Source organism: Lithobates pipiens, unplaced genomic scaffold, assembly GCF_037356315.1.
Source record: "Lithobates pipiens isolate NorthernLeopardFrog02 unplaced genomic scaffold, aLitPip1_a1.2 Scaffold_23, whole genome shotgun sequence".
In the NCBI taxonomy this organism is placed as follows: domain Eukaryota; kingdom Metazoa; phylum Chordata; class Amphibia; order Anura; family Ranidae; genus Lithobates; species Lithobates pipiens.
In genome coordinates this window covers 24,285,840-24,304,544 of record NW_027507785.1, presented here as the reverse complement: position 1 = coordinate 24,304,544, position 18,705 = coordinate 24,285,840, and the positions used below count along the sequence as shown (strand labels likewise).

At 42.4% G+C, this 18,705-nt stretch overlaps 1 protein-coding gene across 2 annotated transcripts in view; it reads right to left on the bottom strand.

The window, feature by feature from the left end:
• The window catches only part of PPME1 (protein phosphatase methylesterase 1), a 64,468-nt gene extending 46,230 nt beyond the window's left edge, over positions 1–18,238 (bottom strand). Inside the window, exons 1-6 of one of the 2 annotated variants that reach the window (XM_077451355.1) lie at positions 18,112–18,238; positions 9,015–9,105; positions 6,554–6,647; positions 5,749–5,841; positions 4,179–4,236; positions 1,721–1,772 (exon numbers count right to left, since the gene is read on the bottom strand). In XM_077451355.1, coding sequence (XP_077307481.1) covers positions 1,721–1,772; positions 4,179–4,236; positions 5,749–5,841; positions 6,554–6,647; positions 9,015–9,105; positions 18,112–18,142 — 419 coding nt within the window. In that variant the 5' untranslated portion in view covers positions 18,143–18,238. The remainder of the gene's footprint in view (positions 1–1,720; positions 1,773–4,178; positions 4,237–5,748; positions 5,842–6,553; positions 6,648–9,014; positions 9,106–18,111) is intronic. The other variant, XM_077451356.1, reaches the window with a different exon arrangement.
• Positions 18,239–18,705: the final 467 nt, after the last annotated feature.

Below are 18,705 nucleotides of genomic sequence, written 5' to 3'. Positions count from 1 at the left end.
GGTACTGTTTGTAGAATTTTGAGGAAAATAATGAATTTAATCCATTTAGAATAAGGCTGTAACAAAAAAATGTGGAAAAAGTGAAGCACTGTGAATACTTTCTAGATGCACTGTAACCTGTGCAGGCCCCATCTATGGTCAAATTTGCTGCAGGGTGACATACAGTGCCTTGAAAAAGTATTCACACCCTTTGAAATGTTCCACATTTTGTCATGTTATAACCAAAAACAAATGTATTTTATTGGGATTTTATGTGATAGACCAACACAAAGAGGCACAAAATTGTGAAGTGGAAGGAAAATGATAAATGGTTTTCAATTTGTTTTTTTTTTACAAATAAATATGTGAAAATCCCTCTTTACTCTGATACCCCCTAAATAAAATCTAGTGGAAGCAATTGTCTTAGAGTCACCTAATTAGTAAATAGAGTCCACCTGTGTGTAATTTAATCTCAGTATAAATCTAGCTGTTCTGTGAAACCCTCAGAGGTTTGTTAGAGAACCTTAGTGAACAAATCAAATCATGAAGGCCAAGGAACACACCAGACAGGTCAGGGATAAAGTTGTGGAGAAGTTTAAAGCAGGATTAGGTTACAAAAAAAATATCCCAAGCTTTGAACATCTCACGGAGTTCTGTTCAATCCATCATCTGAAAATGGAAAGAGTATGGCACAACTGCAAACCTATCAAGAAGCCGTCCATCTAAACTGACAAGCCAGGCAAGGAGAGTATATACCAGAGAAGCAGCCAAGAGGCCCATGGGAACTCTGGAGGAGCTGCAGAGATCCACAGCTCAGGTGGGAGAATCTGTCCACAGGACAACTATTAGTTGTTACAAGGTGGTGGCAGCATCATGTTGTGGGGATGCTTTTCTTCAGCAGGGACAGGGAAGCTGGTCATAGTTGATGGGAAGATGGATGGAGAAAACCTGTTAGAGTCTGCAAAAGACTTGAGACTGGGGCGGAGGTTCACCTTCCAGCAGGACAACGACCCCAAACATACAGCCAGAGCTACAATGGAATGGTTTAGATCAAAGAATATTCATGTGTTAGAATGGCCCAGTCACAGTCCAGACAAGACTTGAAAATTGCTGTTCACAGACACTCTAAATCCAATCTGACAGAGCTTGAGCTATTTTGCAAAGAACAGGCAAAAATGTCCCTCTCTAGATGTGCAAAGCTGGTAGAGACATCCCAAGACTCGCAGCTGTAATTGCAGTGAAAGGCGGTTCTACAAAGTATTGACTCAGGGGGGCGCCATACAAATGTACCCCACACTTTTCACATATTTATTTTTAAAAAAATAAACGTTGAAAACCATTTATCATTTTCCTTCCCCTTCACAATGATGTGCCACTTTGTGTTGGTCTATCACATAAAATCCCTAAAAAAAAAAAAAAAAAAAAAAAAAAAAACATTTACGGTTGTAACATGAATAAAAACGTGGAAAATATCAAGGAGTATGAATACTTTTTCAAGGCACTGTATATGCCATCACAGCTACAGATCCCAGTGGTCATTCCTCCAATGCAGATCAGAAACCAACAAAACACATCCCATAAGCATTTCACAGCTTGAACAAGACCAGTGCTTCACCTTTCTAAATAAATCTCTAAGACACAATGGGGGGGAAAAAAAAAACAGAAGTGGAGGAAAAATGGCAGGTGTACATAGCAGCCAGCATGGTACAACAGTGTATGATAGAGGAACCTGGACACCTACTTCGCCATGGTTTCAGCAGAAAGGTCTTCTGTGTTCCGAACTTTTGTTTCGCCTGTAGAACAAAAAAAAAAAACAAGTGAACGCAATGCTCATTTCCCAGTTCTCATAGTGTGCAAGCTGCTACTGTACAGGGTCAGCTGTGGTTCATCATTAAGAATTATATCTATGGACCGCTAGTCACATTTAAAAGAAAGGCCTCATTCACACAGGTAAGTCAGCCATGATGTTCAAGCATCTTGTGAAAAAAACTGCTGCCAGAAGCCCAGATGTGTGCAGACAGTCACCATCAGGAGACCTATACAGAACAGTGACAGGCTGACAGTGGCCACAGCTGCCCCCTAGTGGTCATAAGCAATTGCACATGGAACGATGACCTGCGGTTAGGTACAGATGGGTCGTCCTTGGACACAAGCTGCTTGCACCCAGGGGCAATCATTTCTCCCTGATCACAGGTATTCACTCCAAGTGCGATTATATTTGAACACTGACAGACATCTATACCTGTCATTGCTTTATACAGGCTTCCCATCTGTGGTTGTCTACACACACACCTGGGCTCCCAGCTGGAGTTTTCAAATCATGGCGGAGACAGAGGACGTGAATGGGGGGGTCACTTCTGGGGCTTCGATCTCAGGTAAGTAATTCATAATGAGCTAGTATGCATAGCCTTTGTCCTGCATGGTGTTTTTTTTTTGTTTTGTTTTGTTTTGTTTTAACAGTGTTTACCTCCTCTTTAACTGCTGCACAGTGACTGGATTCTAGTGCTGGCCCTGCACCTCCCAGAGTTTTGCTGTGCAAGGAATTGCAGAAAAAAAAATATACTTTTAGGATTCTTTTTAGGATAATGTGTGTAAAAATAACTGCCTGGAATGCAGCATAAACATTTGGTCCTAAAAGTTTCTGAATTTGCATCTAAACCAGAGAGGATAGGCAACCTCATCATTCCAGCTGTGGTGAAACTAAGGCTCGGCTCACATAAGGGGTCTGGTGCATGTTTCACCATTTCAGGTCCGATTCCAGCCCAAATTTTGGGCTGAATTTGGCCTGAAAACTGATCAAAAGACACACAGCGTTTATGTGCAAAACGCACCGGACCCACTGCGGAGATATGAGAACCAGCTCCATAGAGAGCCAGACAAAATCTCCTGCTATTGCAAATTGGATGCGGAGAGCCCCCATCCAATTCGCAGTGGTATGAACCCAGCCTAAATCCCACCATGCCTCTAGGAGACATGCCTGTGGTTGAAGTTCCATAAGAGCTGGATTGCCTACCCCCCGACCACTGGATCTCAACTCTGTCCTCAAGTACCCCCAACAGGACATTTTTGCATGGTTTCCTTTATCTTGCACAGGTGCTTTAAAATCAGAGTCAATGGCTTGGTATTTTGGACAGCTACTTTAAGAGAAATTCCCAAAACAAGGCCTGTTGGGGGTTCTTGAGGACAGGGTTGAGAATCACTGCTCTAGACCATGGGTGTCCAACCTGTGGCCCTCCAGCTGTTGCAAATCTTCAAGTCCCATCATGTCTCTGCCTTTGGGAGCCAAACTTGCAACTGTTAGGCTTAATGTACACGGGACGTTTTTATAACCCCTTCTCAACTATTTAACTTGACAGATAAAAACCCATGTTTAAAAACATAGTTTTGCCACGTTTACATGTCGCGTTTAGGAGCTTTTTAAAATAGCCAAATATGAAAAACACCTATGAAACTAAAAATGCGGCTAAATGCCGGTACAGCGTTTAGTGGCATTTGGCGTCTGAACTTTTTTTTTGCCTTCAAAGAAAAGCCTTTAAAAAGGCAACTGCCTAAAAACATCATTAAACGAACCTGTGTACATGTACACATAAGATAACATTGGATAAGTTCAGGGGCAGCTGAAAAAAAAAAAAAAAAAAAAAAAAAAAAAAAAAAGCAGCATTTACCAGCAGCAGTGTACAGGAGGCCTTAGCCTTGAAAAGCCTCAAGGGACTTTTAGTACCACAACAGTTGGAGGGCCACAGGTTGGACATTCATGCCCTAGACCAGGGATTTCCAAACTACGGTCCTCCAGCTGTTTCAGAACTACACATCCCATGAGGCACTGTAAAATTGACATTCACAGACCTGACTAGGCATCATGGGAATTGTAGTTTCTGACCTGGAGAGCCATAGTTTGGAGACCCCCCCCCCCCCCTACACTAGCATATGACTGACTGCTGCAAGCAAGGACAAGTCACACACTGCTATTCTGTACCGCTTTCAAGTAACTTTATTAGAACAAGTGGACAAAACACTTCACTGGCTGTTAATGGCTGACTGCTGTGTGGGTTCCCAATCCTTACTAATGCAATGCCATTGTTTTTGTGTAGCAAAGCATTACTTCATCCAAGAATAATAAATTATAATATGGATATATACTGCATGTCTGGATCTTTAGCATGAATGACTAAAAAGTACACTTGTGGTGTCTTCCATACCATGTCCTCTCTGGTCCAGAGCCACAACTCTGCACTTAATCCGGCTGATGATGGCCGTCTGCAGGGAAAGAAAGGACAGATAAGTAAGGCACATGTGCAAGGATTACAGCGGGCATATGAAAGAATGCAAATCCAACTAAGGACCACAAACTGAAAAGAATATAATCTGAGGTATATTAAAAAACAAAAACAAAACAAAAAAGACACACCACAATTATATCTCAATAACGAAATAACGAAGTCACAACCTTAATGGAGCATCTCTGGGTTAACCCCACCATATTGTTGTCTATACGTCTCTTACATGCACCTATCCCCTTTATAGCCCATGCCACCGAAAAACTTCTACATATACCTTTTAACACAATACAATGGGTTCATGGAAAGAAGTTTCCATACAGTCCATGACAGAGACCTTGATAAATGCAGCACTTGGTCCTCTTTGGGTTCCACCATTAAAATCTAGCTACCACTCCTTCCCCGCTTTTTTTTTTTTTTTAATCTGAGTGTACTTCCATTATAAAATTCCAACTGAAAATATGTCTGCTTTTCCAATGGTCTGCTTACGATTAGAGATGCACCAAAATTTTGTTGGCCAAAACCTATTGGCCAAAAAAAATAAAATTATGTTTGACAATTTTCCAATAGAGAAAAAAAAAAAAAAAAAGATGACAATAATGGATTTTACTGCGCTTATGGTGTTTTTTTATTTATAGGTCACGTGAATTGAAAACTGCATCAAAAACCTAACAAGGATGCACTATCAATGCATTCTAGCTGTGTTTTCAATGCATTTCAACAGGGAGGCATGCTTTGGAGCTTTTTTTAAAAAAAATTTTTAAACCAACCAAAAATGCAGCAAGCTAAATTTTTAAATACACAAAAGGAAGCGCAACGGACCAGTGTGAAAATATACATAGAATTTAAAAAGGGGTGCATCTTTCTTGAGCTTTTCTTGTGCTAAAGGTGGCAATAATAAGAATAAAAATGGCCAACAATAAATTCACATTCATGATATTAATAAAAAATGTTGAATATAGGTACTCCTCACTCAACGAAAGGCAATGGCTGCCAGGTCTTAGGAGGCGATCCTACCGTCTCCTAAAAAAACCTGTATTCATTTAGAAAGGGTTTTTTTTTTTTTTGTTTAATCCCAAAAGGTGATTTTGTATTGAAATACCATACCGCAACCACAAGCCAATCGTTTGGCTTGCAGTTGTGCTGCGCTCCCATTACCCAGACATTTTTGACAGGTGGTGCCACCGGTCAAGCTCTGCAAGCTGAGTTAAAACTGCTGTGGCCGCCAAGCAAAGCATCATGCCAATGGTATGTGTACAGCCTGGTACAGATGTTATGATAGAATTTAGGCTGGCAGTTAGTGGACAGTAAAACTGTGGCTCAACCCCCTGCTTTTAATGTCCCCCAGGCCGCTCATGTGAGAAAAGCTTTTATTTTTTTCTCCTTGTCTATCCGACAAAACCACTAAAAGAAAAATTTGTAAGTGTCATGTGTGATTTAAAAAAATAAAATAAAAGCAAATAAGAAATCGTCCAAGTGACCAAGGACTTACCGTAAACACAGCCCAGGATAGGGCAGAGTGCCCTCCACCATGTAGCAAAAACAGCACCGGCCCCTCTGAGCCACTTTTGTAAATGCGAAAGCTGTGTGCGGCGTTAAGGAACAATGGATCTGAAAATGGGTTTTTATGCCTTAAAGAGGAACTGAAGTCACATCATTTGTAATAAAAACATCTTTGCAATTGTGGAGCTTCGCTCCAACCAAGTTGCGCATATATATTATATATATATATATATATATATATATATATTTTTTTTTATTATATACACATTATATACATATATACACATACATACACACACACACACACACACACACAGCGATTCTGTACCTGCCAAATATGCTGCAGAAATCTCCCTTCACAGAGTCTGGCTGCAGCCATTTTAACTGTGGGCAGCTGGAGCTGCTGCCTGTTCACAGAGAGACAGTGGAGGGACCTCCAGCTGATTGACAGCCTCAGTCCTGCTCCTGTGTGAGGGGGGAGGGGGAGGGATGTCCCTTCCCTCAAATCAGCTCTTCTCACTGATCTCTGCAAAGTGCAACTTCAGCTCTCTGCCCCCCTTTTTTCCTGACTGCTCAAACAAGCTTTATGAATTCAGCACTTTGAAGGGATGTAGAGAGGAGAAGACTGCAGATGAACAGATACAACTTAAATAAGATGATTTGTTTCATCTCTGTGCATCACCGGAGGCCAGTCACTTCACTGGGTATACAGAAGGGTTTACAACCACTTTAATATACTTGCTCTTGATGAACATGAGCCAAGACTTATCAGCGATGGTTCCAGAAAAGGATATATCTTTCCCAGTCTCACTTTCCACCACCACGTCTTCCATGGATTCAAAATACTGACTCCAGGGCACGGGGGAGAAGTCCCTTCTCCTTCCAGGTCTGAAAATACAGAAAAAGTTATTGGCAGATAAAAAAAGAAGAACGAAGGAGACAAGAAAAGAAAAGAATAAGGGGGGGAAAAAAAATCCTCCTATTATCTAAGCAGGCAGTGCAAAAAATGTAATCACCCACAAATCACCACCACCCCTCCCCCCCCCCCCATCACAATCTATTTTCTATTTATTGTAGCTCCCTGCGGGGCTATTTAAAGTGGCAATGCGGGGGGGGGGGGGGGGTTGTGCAGTTTTGGCTCCTCCAGCACTACATGTATGTAATGGCAAGGGGTGATTGAGGATCTATTTTTGCTGGGGCAGATCTATTGTTGCAGGTGGGTCTACTGTTGCTAGGGAGGTCTATTTTTTGCTGTGGGGGGGGGGGATCAAATGTTGCTGTGGAAGTCAATTGTGCAGGGAGGGGTCTACTGGTACTGGCTGGGGTGGGTGTCTACTGATGTGATAACAGGGGTCAGGGCGGGAGGAGGAGGTGTAACTATTGTTGCTGGCACCGGGGGTGGGGGTTGTCTGTGTGGCAGGGAGCACTATTGCTGCTAGGACGAGAGACTATTGTTAGGGGGAACCTATTGCTGGGGAGTGGGGAGGCAACACTACTGTCGCTGGGGAGTGGGAGAGGATTACCGCCATCTTCTGGCTGCAGGGATGATTAGCAGTGCCATTGAATAGTGTAACTGTGCGATAGGGTCAGTTCACACCACATGCAGTCCAGCGAGTTTTTTTTTTTTTTCCTTAATCAAAAAAGGCATGGAAAGTAGGTTATGGTACTACACGGTAGGTATGGTTTTCAATGGAATATTTCACACCAGTGCTTGCATAATGCATAATAAAAAGTAGTAGAACATGCTGCATTTTTCCTGCACTGGAACACATCTAAAATGCAAAAAAAGACGCACTGGAACACACGTTTGGGGCCAGTTCACACCACATGCAGTCCAGTGCGTTTTTTCTGCAGTAAAAATGCATGGAAAGTAGGTTGTATGGTTTACAATTTTTTTATTGAAATATAGGAAAAGCCAATATAGCTGTAATAATCCCATGCAGGGGATATGATCAGTAAGCAGAACACAGTTTAACATAAAAATACCCATTGAGAACATGTTTTGTAGAATGAACAGTAGAACAATAACCCTCCGGCCAAGGCCAGGGGTTGGTTATATGGATTTCAATGGCATAGTTCACACCAGTGCTTGCAGTTCCAGAAAAAAAAAAAGAAGAAATGCATGCTGCATTGGACTGAACTGTACTGGAACGCTGTAAAATGCATCAAAAACGCACTGGAACACACCTAAAAACACACCTAAATGCACAAAAAAAAAAGCACTGGAACACATGTCCACATTTAGGGCCAGTTTGCACAATAGAAAACGCAGTCAGATGCATTACAGATGCTTTTCTGCATGCAGATTTTTGATGCAGTCCAGTGCATTTCCCCCCACTCTTTTTTCTTAACTTTAAATAAGGACAGGTGCGTTCCAGTGCATTTTTGATGCATTTTACAGCGGTCCAGTGCAGCAAAAATGCCTGGAACTGCAAGAACCGATGTGAACTACGCCATTGAAAACCATATAACCTACTTTCCATGCTTTTTTGATGCAAAAAAAAAAAAAAGTGCACTGGACAGCATGTGGTGTGAACTGGCCCTTAAGGTGAAGAAAAAGGGGGAGGGGGATAAGCACTGAACTGCTTGAAAAACGCACCAAAAAAAAAAAAAAATAAATAAAAAAAAACACATCTGGAACACATCCGGACTGCGCTTCTATGGTGTGAACTGGCCCTCACGCTGCATTCACACCTGACAGCTTTGTTTTCAGGCAGAAAGTCGCACTTTTTTTCCTGTGATTCTGTACAGGTCAAAAAGGTCACCAATGAAAAAAAAAAAATAAAAATAAAAACTGAAAAGATTACAGAAAACTGCCTGTAATCTGCCCAAAAAGAAGCTCCTGTACTTTGAGCTTCAGGCTGAAAAACGCTCAGGATGTGAACAGGGGCCATTTAAACGAATGGGATTTTGCTTATTGGGCATTTTTTTCTGGCGTTTTATGAGCTGAAAACGCTCAGATGTGAATGCAGCCTTAAAAGGTTAAGGAAAAAAATAAAAAATAAAACACAAACAAAAAGGTAGAAATCTGCAACAAAATTTGTTAAAATCCTTGCAATGTACACGGATCACCCAGAGGGGAATGTTCCTCCCCTCCCCCAACAAAAGTGGAGTTACTCTTTAAAATGTAAAACTTTGAGCACATCCTTTTAAATAAGAATGAATTCGTACATTTTATTCTCCATACGCAGAGGAGAGAAAACAATTGCATCTTCCTCGTTTCCCTCCCTCACAGAAACAAAGGAGACAACATACCCCATTCTCATTTTGGATCCAGACTGCAGACCCGCGGGCATGGGTGGTCGAGGGGGCAATCGACCCAGGTGGAGCTGTTTTTCCATGATTCCTGGAGGAAGAAGAACAAAATAAAATAAAAAAAATAAAAGAATAAGTTACCCCAACACCTCATATTCCTGATATGTGGCTGCTGTACCATGTACTATTATGAGAAAGTATCCTGTCCTCTTTGTATTGTTTCCTTTGTGTGAAATCTCTGGTGATCCTGCCAGTCCCTCTGCACTAGGCAGGAGAGCACAGCATGGTCAGTTCTATAGCTGTACTGGGAGTTTGGCCTGCTCTCCTCCAATGATCAGACTTGAGCTGTGTAGGGAGGGGCGTGTCAGCACATCACTGGGAAAAATCAGTGCACTGCGGTTTGTCCTCCCCCCGCTCCAATGCAGCTGAGAACAGAGGAAATGGGATCACACATATTCATATATATATATATATATATATATATATATATATATATATATATATATATATATATATATATATATATATATATATATATACATACATACATACATACATACATACATACATACATACATATATATATATATATATATATATATTTATTATCACGAATGTGTACCGTCACATATCACGTGACTTCATCAGGCTGCCTTTGTACATCGCTCATTGATCTGTATGTGTTTGTGAGTACCAGTTTTCACCTTGTTAAATAAACGCTGTGATAATACTACACTGTGGGGCATCCCTCCTCTTTGCTTTAATCCCTTATATATGGTATTTTGGTGAGACCCTCCTTCCTGAACACCCTAAAGCCACCCTTAAAGGAGCCGTATACCGCTACAAATAGGCAGGATAGGAACGCCAGCCAGGAACCGGGTTACCACAGTAGGATCCTTAAGGGGACGGTCACCGAGGACCATAAAGACAGACGATTTTCATGCTGTTACCTTACAGCAGTAAGGTAAGGGGACACCCATATAACTACCACAAAGGATTGCACGGGATACCCACTACTAGCAGCACTTTATATTGAATCTTGTTTACAAGCACCGGCACTTTATGAATTGGATGTAGAATATCGCTACACTGTGCACTTTAGAATTTATGGAAATATTTATGGACACTTGAATTTTTATTTTCGTTGCTTTGATGTATTATTGATTTTATTCATCCGTTTTATCAAATCTATGCGATTTCACGCTGGGAGACCAGCATTATAGCATTTTTTCTCAGCACGTGGGTGCACTATTATTCACATTTACTATTTTTATTTTAGCTTTTTAATATATACTTTTTTGATACACATCACGTTTATTATGTATTTATTTTTGCAAGTTGTCTTTTTTAAACAAGCACTTTACTACACATTAAGTTATGGTATGCCATCTTTGATATTATCCTAAAGTTTTTAGAAAACATACCTATCTGATTATTTCATCTGATTCCTCTGCTTAGTATCAGTGTGGCTATTGCCACGGGTTATTGTTTGTTCCCTGTCAGTTATTGGAATATTTTCCTGTACAGCGCACCGCTATTTTTTTATCCTTACATCTTTCTGTGGGTTCAGATATTTCCCTCGTGCAGCAGTACGCTAGTTAGTAGTCTCGGAATTGGTGGAGGAATACTTCCCTTTATTAGTTTTGCAAATGTGCTTGGCTTATAATTGAGAAGCCAGCCATAGCAGCGCAGCACTTGTTGGCGGTTCCATATGAGAAGAGGAAGGCTACATTTTCACAGGCAGTGAGGAGGCGACATGTTGCCTTCTTACCACCTGTTTTAACCATGTAAATGAGATGCATATAGCTCTGTAAATGCATGTAGCTGCGGGCCCATTGCGGCCTTGTTCTCATGCATGGGTATTATTTTTTGGTGGTAATGCCAGCTGAAGAAGGAGATGGGGGAGGGAATAACATTTGTTATGTATGGGAAGCAAAGCATCATGGCATGGAGTATACCACTGGCTGGCTGTCTTTGCTGCTTAAAGCAGAACTTCAGTCGTCATTGTTTTCATCTTTCCATCTATTAAATCTTCTGCCCTTGTTACCTTTGGATAGTAAAACTTTTTTTTTTCCTTTGACAATAAATACCTTATACAGCCCTCTTCCTGTCTGGTAAAAAGCCCCTAAGCTTATCACATCATGCACAGCGCTATATATATTATATATCACAGAGAGACACAGGGTCCATATAGCGAGACACAGGGTCCATATAGCGAGACACAGGGTCCATATAGCGAGACACAGGGTCCATATAGCGAGACACAGGGTCCATATAGCGAGACACAGGGTCGAGCGAAATATAGAGAGAGATAGCCAGGAAGGGAGGGTGTTTGAGTCATAAGAGGGCCAATGAGGGCTGCAGAGCTGGAGGCGTGCCTTTGTGTAAATCCAGGAATTGAACAGGCAGCAGCTTCAGCTGCCCACAGTTAAAATGTCTGCAGCCAGACTCACTGGAGGGAGATTTCTGCAGCATATTTGGCAAGTACAGAATCACAGTATATATAAAATAATATGCAAAGTAGTTGGAGGGAAGCTTCAGAATGGCAAAGATGTTTTCTTTATAAATTATGTGAGCAGACTGCGGTAACAATTCAAAGCTGAACTGCCTGCTTTTACCCCCCATAAAGGGGATTGTCGCTCCTCTGACCATTCAGCTGTGCCTGTGTGCTGAGAAAGAGTGGAAGGGAGGGAACATATGGAGCCGGTTCACACCTCTCCGGTGCGATTTGCTCTGTGCATCTTTTGATCCCTTTCAGGTCCAAATTTGGCCAAAAATTCGTGCTGAAATCAGACATATAAACGGTGAACGGGGGACGCACCGGACCCCTGCTGTGAGCTGCTTGCGAAGGGAATGTAAATGCAGCCTTAGGCTAGGTTCACATGTCTGGCGGTTTGCAACCCAGAGGCCGGTGCCATTTTCTTCACCAGTTCAGGCACAAATTTTTACTTGAATTCACACCGGAACTGGATAATAAAAAAACAAAACAAACAAAAAAAAAGGCACACAGGACTCTTAAAATGTTATTTTTTTTTTTTTTTTTTTTTTTTTTTATCGGACTGTGACCACCCCAGACATGTGCGAACCAGCTCCACTGCAAGCCTGTCCAGTCCACATTACGCAAATCGGATGTGGTTCAAAACCCATCAAATTCACATTTTTTATTCCAATTTGACATGTTTTCTTTGGGACCTCCATCCCATATAGCCGCGGCGAGGTACCCGTCACTTCCCTGGTTTTATTGTGCCCCCCACCGCCCATTGCTTTCTGGGACCTGGTGTGTCCCAGAAGACGACGGGACCATTCCAAAAGCACCGCCTGACTCGCGTGTGCGCAGTGGGGCCCTTACTTGCAATGCCGGCGCCTGCACCTAAAACCGATGGATGGATCAGCTTGGGGTGCCGACATTGGGGGCTCTGGATAAAAAAAATTTAAAAAAAAAAAGGTCAGCAGCTACAGTATTTGTAGCTGCTGACTTAATTCCCCCAGCTGAAACTCCACTTTAAGCCCTTAGAGCAGTGATGGGGAACCTTGGCACTCCAGATGTTTTGGAACTACATTTCCCATGATGTTCAACTACACTGCAGAATGCATGAGCATCATGAGAAATGTAGTTCTTAAACATCTGGGGTGCCGAGGTTCTCCATCACTGTCTTAGAGCCAGCGCCTGCTGACCCTTTAAGAGGTTTAGAATGCTGGGAGGCGGGGTTTATGGTCCCCTGACCACCGTGATTGGATGTCACATGTTCGGAAAGCTCTGATCACAGCTTTCCATTAGCTGTTGTCAACTGCTGAGAGCGTGCTCTCGGTACAGCGCTATTGCACGCAAATATACAGCCGCACGGCATTGAGGTCCACACTGAGAGGCTGCATATTTGCTTCCCCCCCCCCCCCCTTCGGGTGCCAAGAGGTTAAAGAATCCTGGAAGCATATCAGTAAAAGGTCAATGCGAGTTGAATGTGCCGGTCAATAAATTGTGAACAATCTCAGAAGCTTCTCAAACCGATACTTAAAGCGGACCTCCACCCTGAAGTGGAAGTTCCACTCATCTGATCCCTCCCCCCCTCCGGTGCGGAGGGAGGAGGGAGGAGGGAGGAGGGAGGAGGATTTCTTGGACCAAAAATTGGTTGCTTTATTAATCGTGACCAATTACCGTATTTATCGGCGTATAACACGCACCCCAAGTTTAGGAGGGAAATTAAAAGAAAAAAAAAAAACTCTTAGGAGGGAAGTTGAAGGAAAAAAACAAAAACAAACAAAAAAACTTACATTTAAATGCCCATTAATGCAGCCTTGTCAGTGTCATTTTCCATTTTAAAAATAGCGCCACCGAGATACAGAGCGGATGTCCTGTGTATCTCGGTGGCGCTCGTTCCCGGCGGCTTTCGGGTATTTTGGCTGCACTCAGCTCGGCTGTTATGCCGGAGGAGCGGGAGGGGACGCCCCCCCCTCCCGCCGCCTCTCGCCGCTGTTACCGGTGCTCCCGCTCGATCGGGAGCACCGATCAGAGATTCGACGTCTCCGGCTGCTGCGGAGGAACTGGAACGAAGCCGTAATCGGCTTCGTTCCAGTCTCCTCATCGTAAACACGGAAGCGACGTCATGACGTCACTTCCCGTTTACTCGGCTGCCAATGGCGCCGGTTTTAAAAAAATATCCGGTATTCAGAATCGCCGTTTTCGGCGATCTGAATACATTGAAGTGTAAAGGAGGGGTGGGGGGTCTTTTAGACCCCCGATCCCTCCATAAAGAGTACCTGTCACCACCTATTACTGTCACAAGGGATGTTTACATTCCTTGTGACAGCAATAAAAGTGATCAATTTTTATTTTTTTAAACAATTTAGTAATTTTAAAATAAATAAATAAAAATTTTTTTTAAAGCGCCCGCCGTCCCCGCGAGCTCGCGAAGCAAAGAAAACGCATACGGAAGTTGCACCCGCGTATGTAAACGGTGTTCAAATTACACATGTGAGGTATCGCCGCGATCGTCAGAGCGAGAGCAATAATTCTAGCACTAGACCTCCTCTGTAACGCTAACCTGGTAACCGTAAAAAAAATTTAAAGCGTCACCTACTGAGATTTTTAGGTACCGTACTTTGTCATCAATCTACAAGTGCGCGCAATTATAAAGTGTGACATGTTTGGTATCTATTTACTCGGCGTAACATTATCTTTCACATTACGCAAAAAAATTGGGCTAATTTTACTGTTTTTTTTATTTTTTTCATGAAAGTGTCCCTTTTCCCAAAAAGTTGCGTTTAAAACACCACTGCGCAAATACCGTGTGACATAAAATATTGCAACAATCGCCGTTTTATACTCTAGAGTCTCTGCTAAAAAAATATATATAATGTTTGGGGGTTCCAAGTAATTTTCTAGCAAAAAATATGGATTTTAACTTGTGAACACCAAATTCCAAAAATAGGCTTAGTCATGAAAGGGTTAACCACCTCAGCCCCGGACCATTTTGCTGGTAAAAGACCAGACCACCTTTTGTGATTCGGTACTGCGTCGCTTTAACTGACAATTACGCAGTCGTGCGGCGTGGCTCCCAAACAAAATTGACGTCCTTTTTTTCCTCACAAATAGAGCTTTCTTTTGGTGGTATTTGATCACCCCTGCGGTTTTTATTTTTTACGCTATAAACAAAAAAACAGAGCGACAATTTTGAAACAAAAACGCATTATTTTTTGTTATAATAAATATCCCCCAAAAATATATATTAAAAAAACATTTTTTCCCTCAGTTTAGGCCGATACGTATTCTTCTACATATTTTTGGTAAAAAAAAAATATATAAAAAAAAAAAAAAAAAAATCGCAATAAGCGATTGATTGGTTTGCGCAAAAGTTATAGCGTTTACAAAATAGGGGATAGTTTTATGGCATTTTTATAACATTTTTTTTTACTAGTAATGGTGGTGATCAGCTATTTTTATTTGTGACTGCGACATTATGGCGGACACATCGGACATTTTTCACACATTTTTGGGACCATTGTCATTTATACAGCAATCACTGCTATATAAATGCAGCGATTCCTGTGTAAATGGCAGTGAAGGGGTTAACCAGTGGGTGGCAGTGTAGGGGTTAAGTGTTCCTAGGGGCATATTACTAACTGTTGGGGGCTGGGCTTTCTTTTAGTGAACACTGATCTCTGCTCCAATCACATGGAGCAGAGATCAGCATCACTAGTTGCTAGGCAGAACGGGGAGATGCTGTTTACAACGGCATCTCTCCATTCAGCCGCCCCGTGAGACGATCGCAGGTATGCCCGTGGCGATCGAGTCCGCGTGACCGGCGACCGGACTCACGGGGGTCCCGACAGGCACGCTCGCGATGGCAGGGCGGCAAATTTAAAGGGACGTACAGGTACGCCCATTTGCCTGACTGTGCCATTCTGCCAACGTACATCGGCGTGCGCCGGTCGGGAACCGGTTAAGGAGCAGGACACATGTATGAGGCTTTTATTTTATTTTTTGGTTGTATAACGATTTGATTTGGTATATTTTCTATAATTTTGGATGCATAGAATGCACTTTTTGGATAAAGAGGTGTTCGGCTTAAAAAAATAAAAAATAACAATTTTAAAAAGTCAGCAGCTACAAATACTGCAGCTGCTGACTTTTAATAATCGGACACTTACCTGTCCCAGGGTCCAGTGATGCGGGGGATCGAAGCCCCGCTTGTTCCCCCCTTTGCTTGTCAGCATTGTAACTGTGGGCGCCCGGCCGTGGCTTCACAGCTGGGCACCCACGGCGCTGGGCACCCACGGCGCCGTGCACCGTGATTGGCCACCCAATCATCTGGGACCTGCGTCCCAGATGATAGACAAGAGGTCAGAGCTGACCTCCTGCGCCAAGGGAAGTGATGTCAAGAGCCCTGGCACTGAAGGAGGCAGACTACGAGGGTCCCCCTAGCAAAAGGCATTTAAAGGCGAGTAAAATAAATAATAATTTTCTCCAATTTTTTATTTTTTTTTCCCCCATGTACATAAATTATCTTTTTTAAGGGTGGAACTCCACTTTAGGTTCTATTGGCAGATGGCATGTCTAATTTTATTTGTTTTCTTTTTTTAATGCCCAATAAAAAAAGAAAAAAAAAAATTGTGTAGAATAATACTTGGCTATGTGTTTTACTTCAAATGACAGTTTGGGAGTCGGCAGTTACAATTAAAAAAATACAATGTAAAATTAACAAGGGACACCAACATATTGTATCTTTGATATATAAAAAACAAAACAAAAAAAACTACAGTATAATGGTGCTGTGTTAACTTGACCAAAAAAAATAAATAAAAAATAAAAATAAAAAATTATATTATTCTTGATATCAATAGAAAGAAAAACAAAAAAACAAAAGCCTTTTTAAATTCATTTGCAATAACTCCATCAGTATCACCAGCAAAGCAGCTTCATTATTATGCCAATAAAGAAGAAGAGAATTGTGCGCTGCATTTCTAGATTTCATAATTTGCCGCGTCACACATGTTAATTCGCCATTACGAACGCTGGCTTACAAGACCGACCGCTTCCAGCTCATACTTGCTTCCGAGCATGCGCGTTTGTACTTTGTACTATGGTCCGATGGACTTGTGTACACACGCTCAACAGACATTTGTCCGCAGAAAATCTGACAACAATTGTCCAAAGGAGCGCACAAACGGTCAGATTTTCTGCCAACGGCCTTCATGGAGCATTTCCCCATTGGGAAATCCGATGGTGTATACGAGGCTTTAGGCTTCACGCACGTTATAAAAACACCAGTAGGGTTAGCTGTAAAATAACCCATTAAAAACACAAGTTCTGCCATTGTTTTACATTATTGTTTTTTTTTAGCAAAACTACACAGCCACAAAAGCTTGAGGTTTAAAAACACTAAAAACGCTGGATAGACGTGCTTTTCAGCTGGAAAAAAACTCCCCTAAGGCCTGGTGCAAACCTATGCATTTTTCAGTTTTGCAGAAACACACTCCAGCCCGTATAACATGGTTTCCTATGGATGTAGCTCACATCTGTGCGTTTTATGGAAAGGGCCAGGGACTTTCTTCTGGATTTTGGTTCCATAGACTTCAATGGTCTAAAGATCTGTATTGAAAAGACGCAAAATGCACCTGCAATATGCAAACTGTAGGAAAAAAAAAAAAAAAAAAAACGCCTTATGCCCAAAACAGTAGCTGTAAAAACGCCCAGTGTCCATGAGCCCTAAAAAAGCTCTGCATTTACCCATCAACACCGGAAATAAAGCTGGATAGCTGGAGATCCGATTACATCATTGAGGATCCCTATGGAGTTGTAGGGAATAGGAATGAGCTCAGGCGTGTTCGCACGGAACTCGTGCAGAGCCCGCCAGGAAGTCGGCGCAGCGCTGCGCTAATCACAGGCAGTGAGACATCGCCCGATCTCTGAAGCCGCGCATCTGGGCAATGTCTCAATGCCTAAGATTAGCGCAGTGCCGACTTCCTGGCGGGCTCTGCACGTGTTCCATGCGAACACGCCTGAGCCCATCCCTAGTAGGGAATCTCCTGTGAGTGGAAAGCAGAGGGCGGGCATTGCTAACTGTGATGTCACAAAGGACCTACACTGGAACCTGTCACTGGCATTGACACAGAGGGTGTAATGTTTGAGGGCGGCACCCCTCCCCCTCCCCCCAAAATAATATTGTTACTTGTTGATTCTGACAGCTGATCTATTATTTCTCCACTTCCTGTAATGGGGTGGCAAAGCTGTGAAAAACATAAAACACGCAACCCTGTACACAGTATATACACCTTCTATATATAGAACACCCAACCCTGTACACAGTATATACGCCTTCTATATATAGAACACCCAACCCTGTACACAGTATATACGCCTTCTATATATAGAACACGCAACCCTGTACACAGTATATACACACACACACATACATATTTATATATTTTTTTATTACACCCAACCCTGTATACAGTATATATACACACATATATATTATTACACCCAACCCTGTACACAATATATACACCTATATATCTCTCTATACACATAGTATACACGTCCTCCTCCAATATATATACACACACAGTATACAGCCCTCGGTCCATGGCTCCCCCTCACCTCCAGTGTCAGTGGTCCCTCCAGGCCTCATACCCACCAGCCAGAGGGGTTTCCGTGGAGACAGCCGGCACCGCCCACTGAGTCCAGCTCCACCGGAAGTTACGTCAGCAAGCAAGAGCAGATGGGAAATTAGTTCATTGCAGCTGTCAGCTCCGCCCACTTTGTAAAACTTTATTCATAGCGAACGCTGACAGTCTTCTCTTCCCCTGTGATTCAGGAAGACCTTGGAGTAGCACCAATTCAGCCTCCCGCTATAGATCTGTATGATCTCTTCATTGTCTTCTCTCTATAGATCTGTGTGATCCCTCAATTGTCTTCCCTCTATAGATCTGTATGGTCCCTCCATTGTCTTCCCTCTATAGATATGCATGATCCCTCCATTGTCTTCCCTCTATAGATCTGTATGGTCCCTCCATTGTCTTCCCTCTATAGATGTGTATGGTCCCTCCATTGTCTTCCCTCTATAGATCTGTATGATCCCTCCATTGTCTTCCCTCTATAGATCTTTATGATCCCTTCATTGTCTTCTCTCTATAGATGTGTATGATCCCTCCATTGTCTTCCCTCTATAGATCTGTATGGTCCCTCCATTGT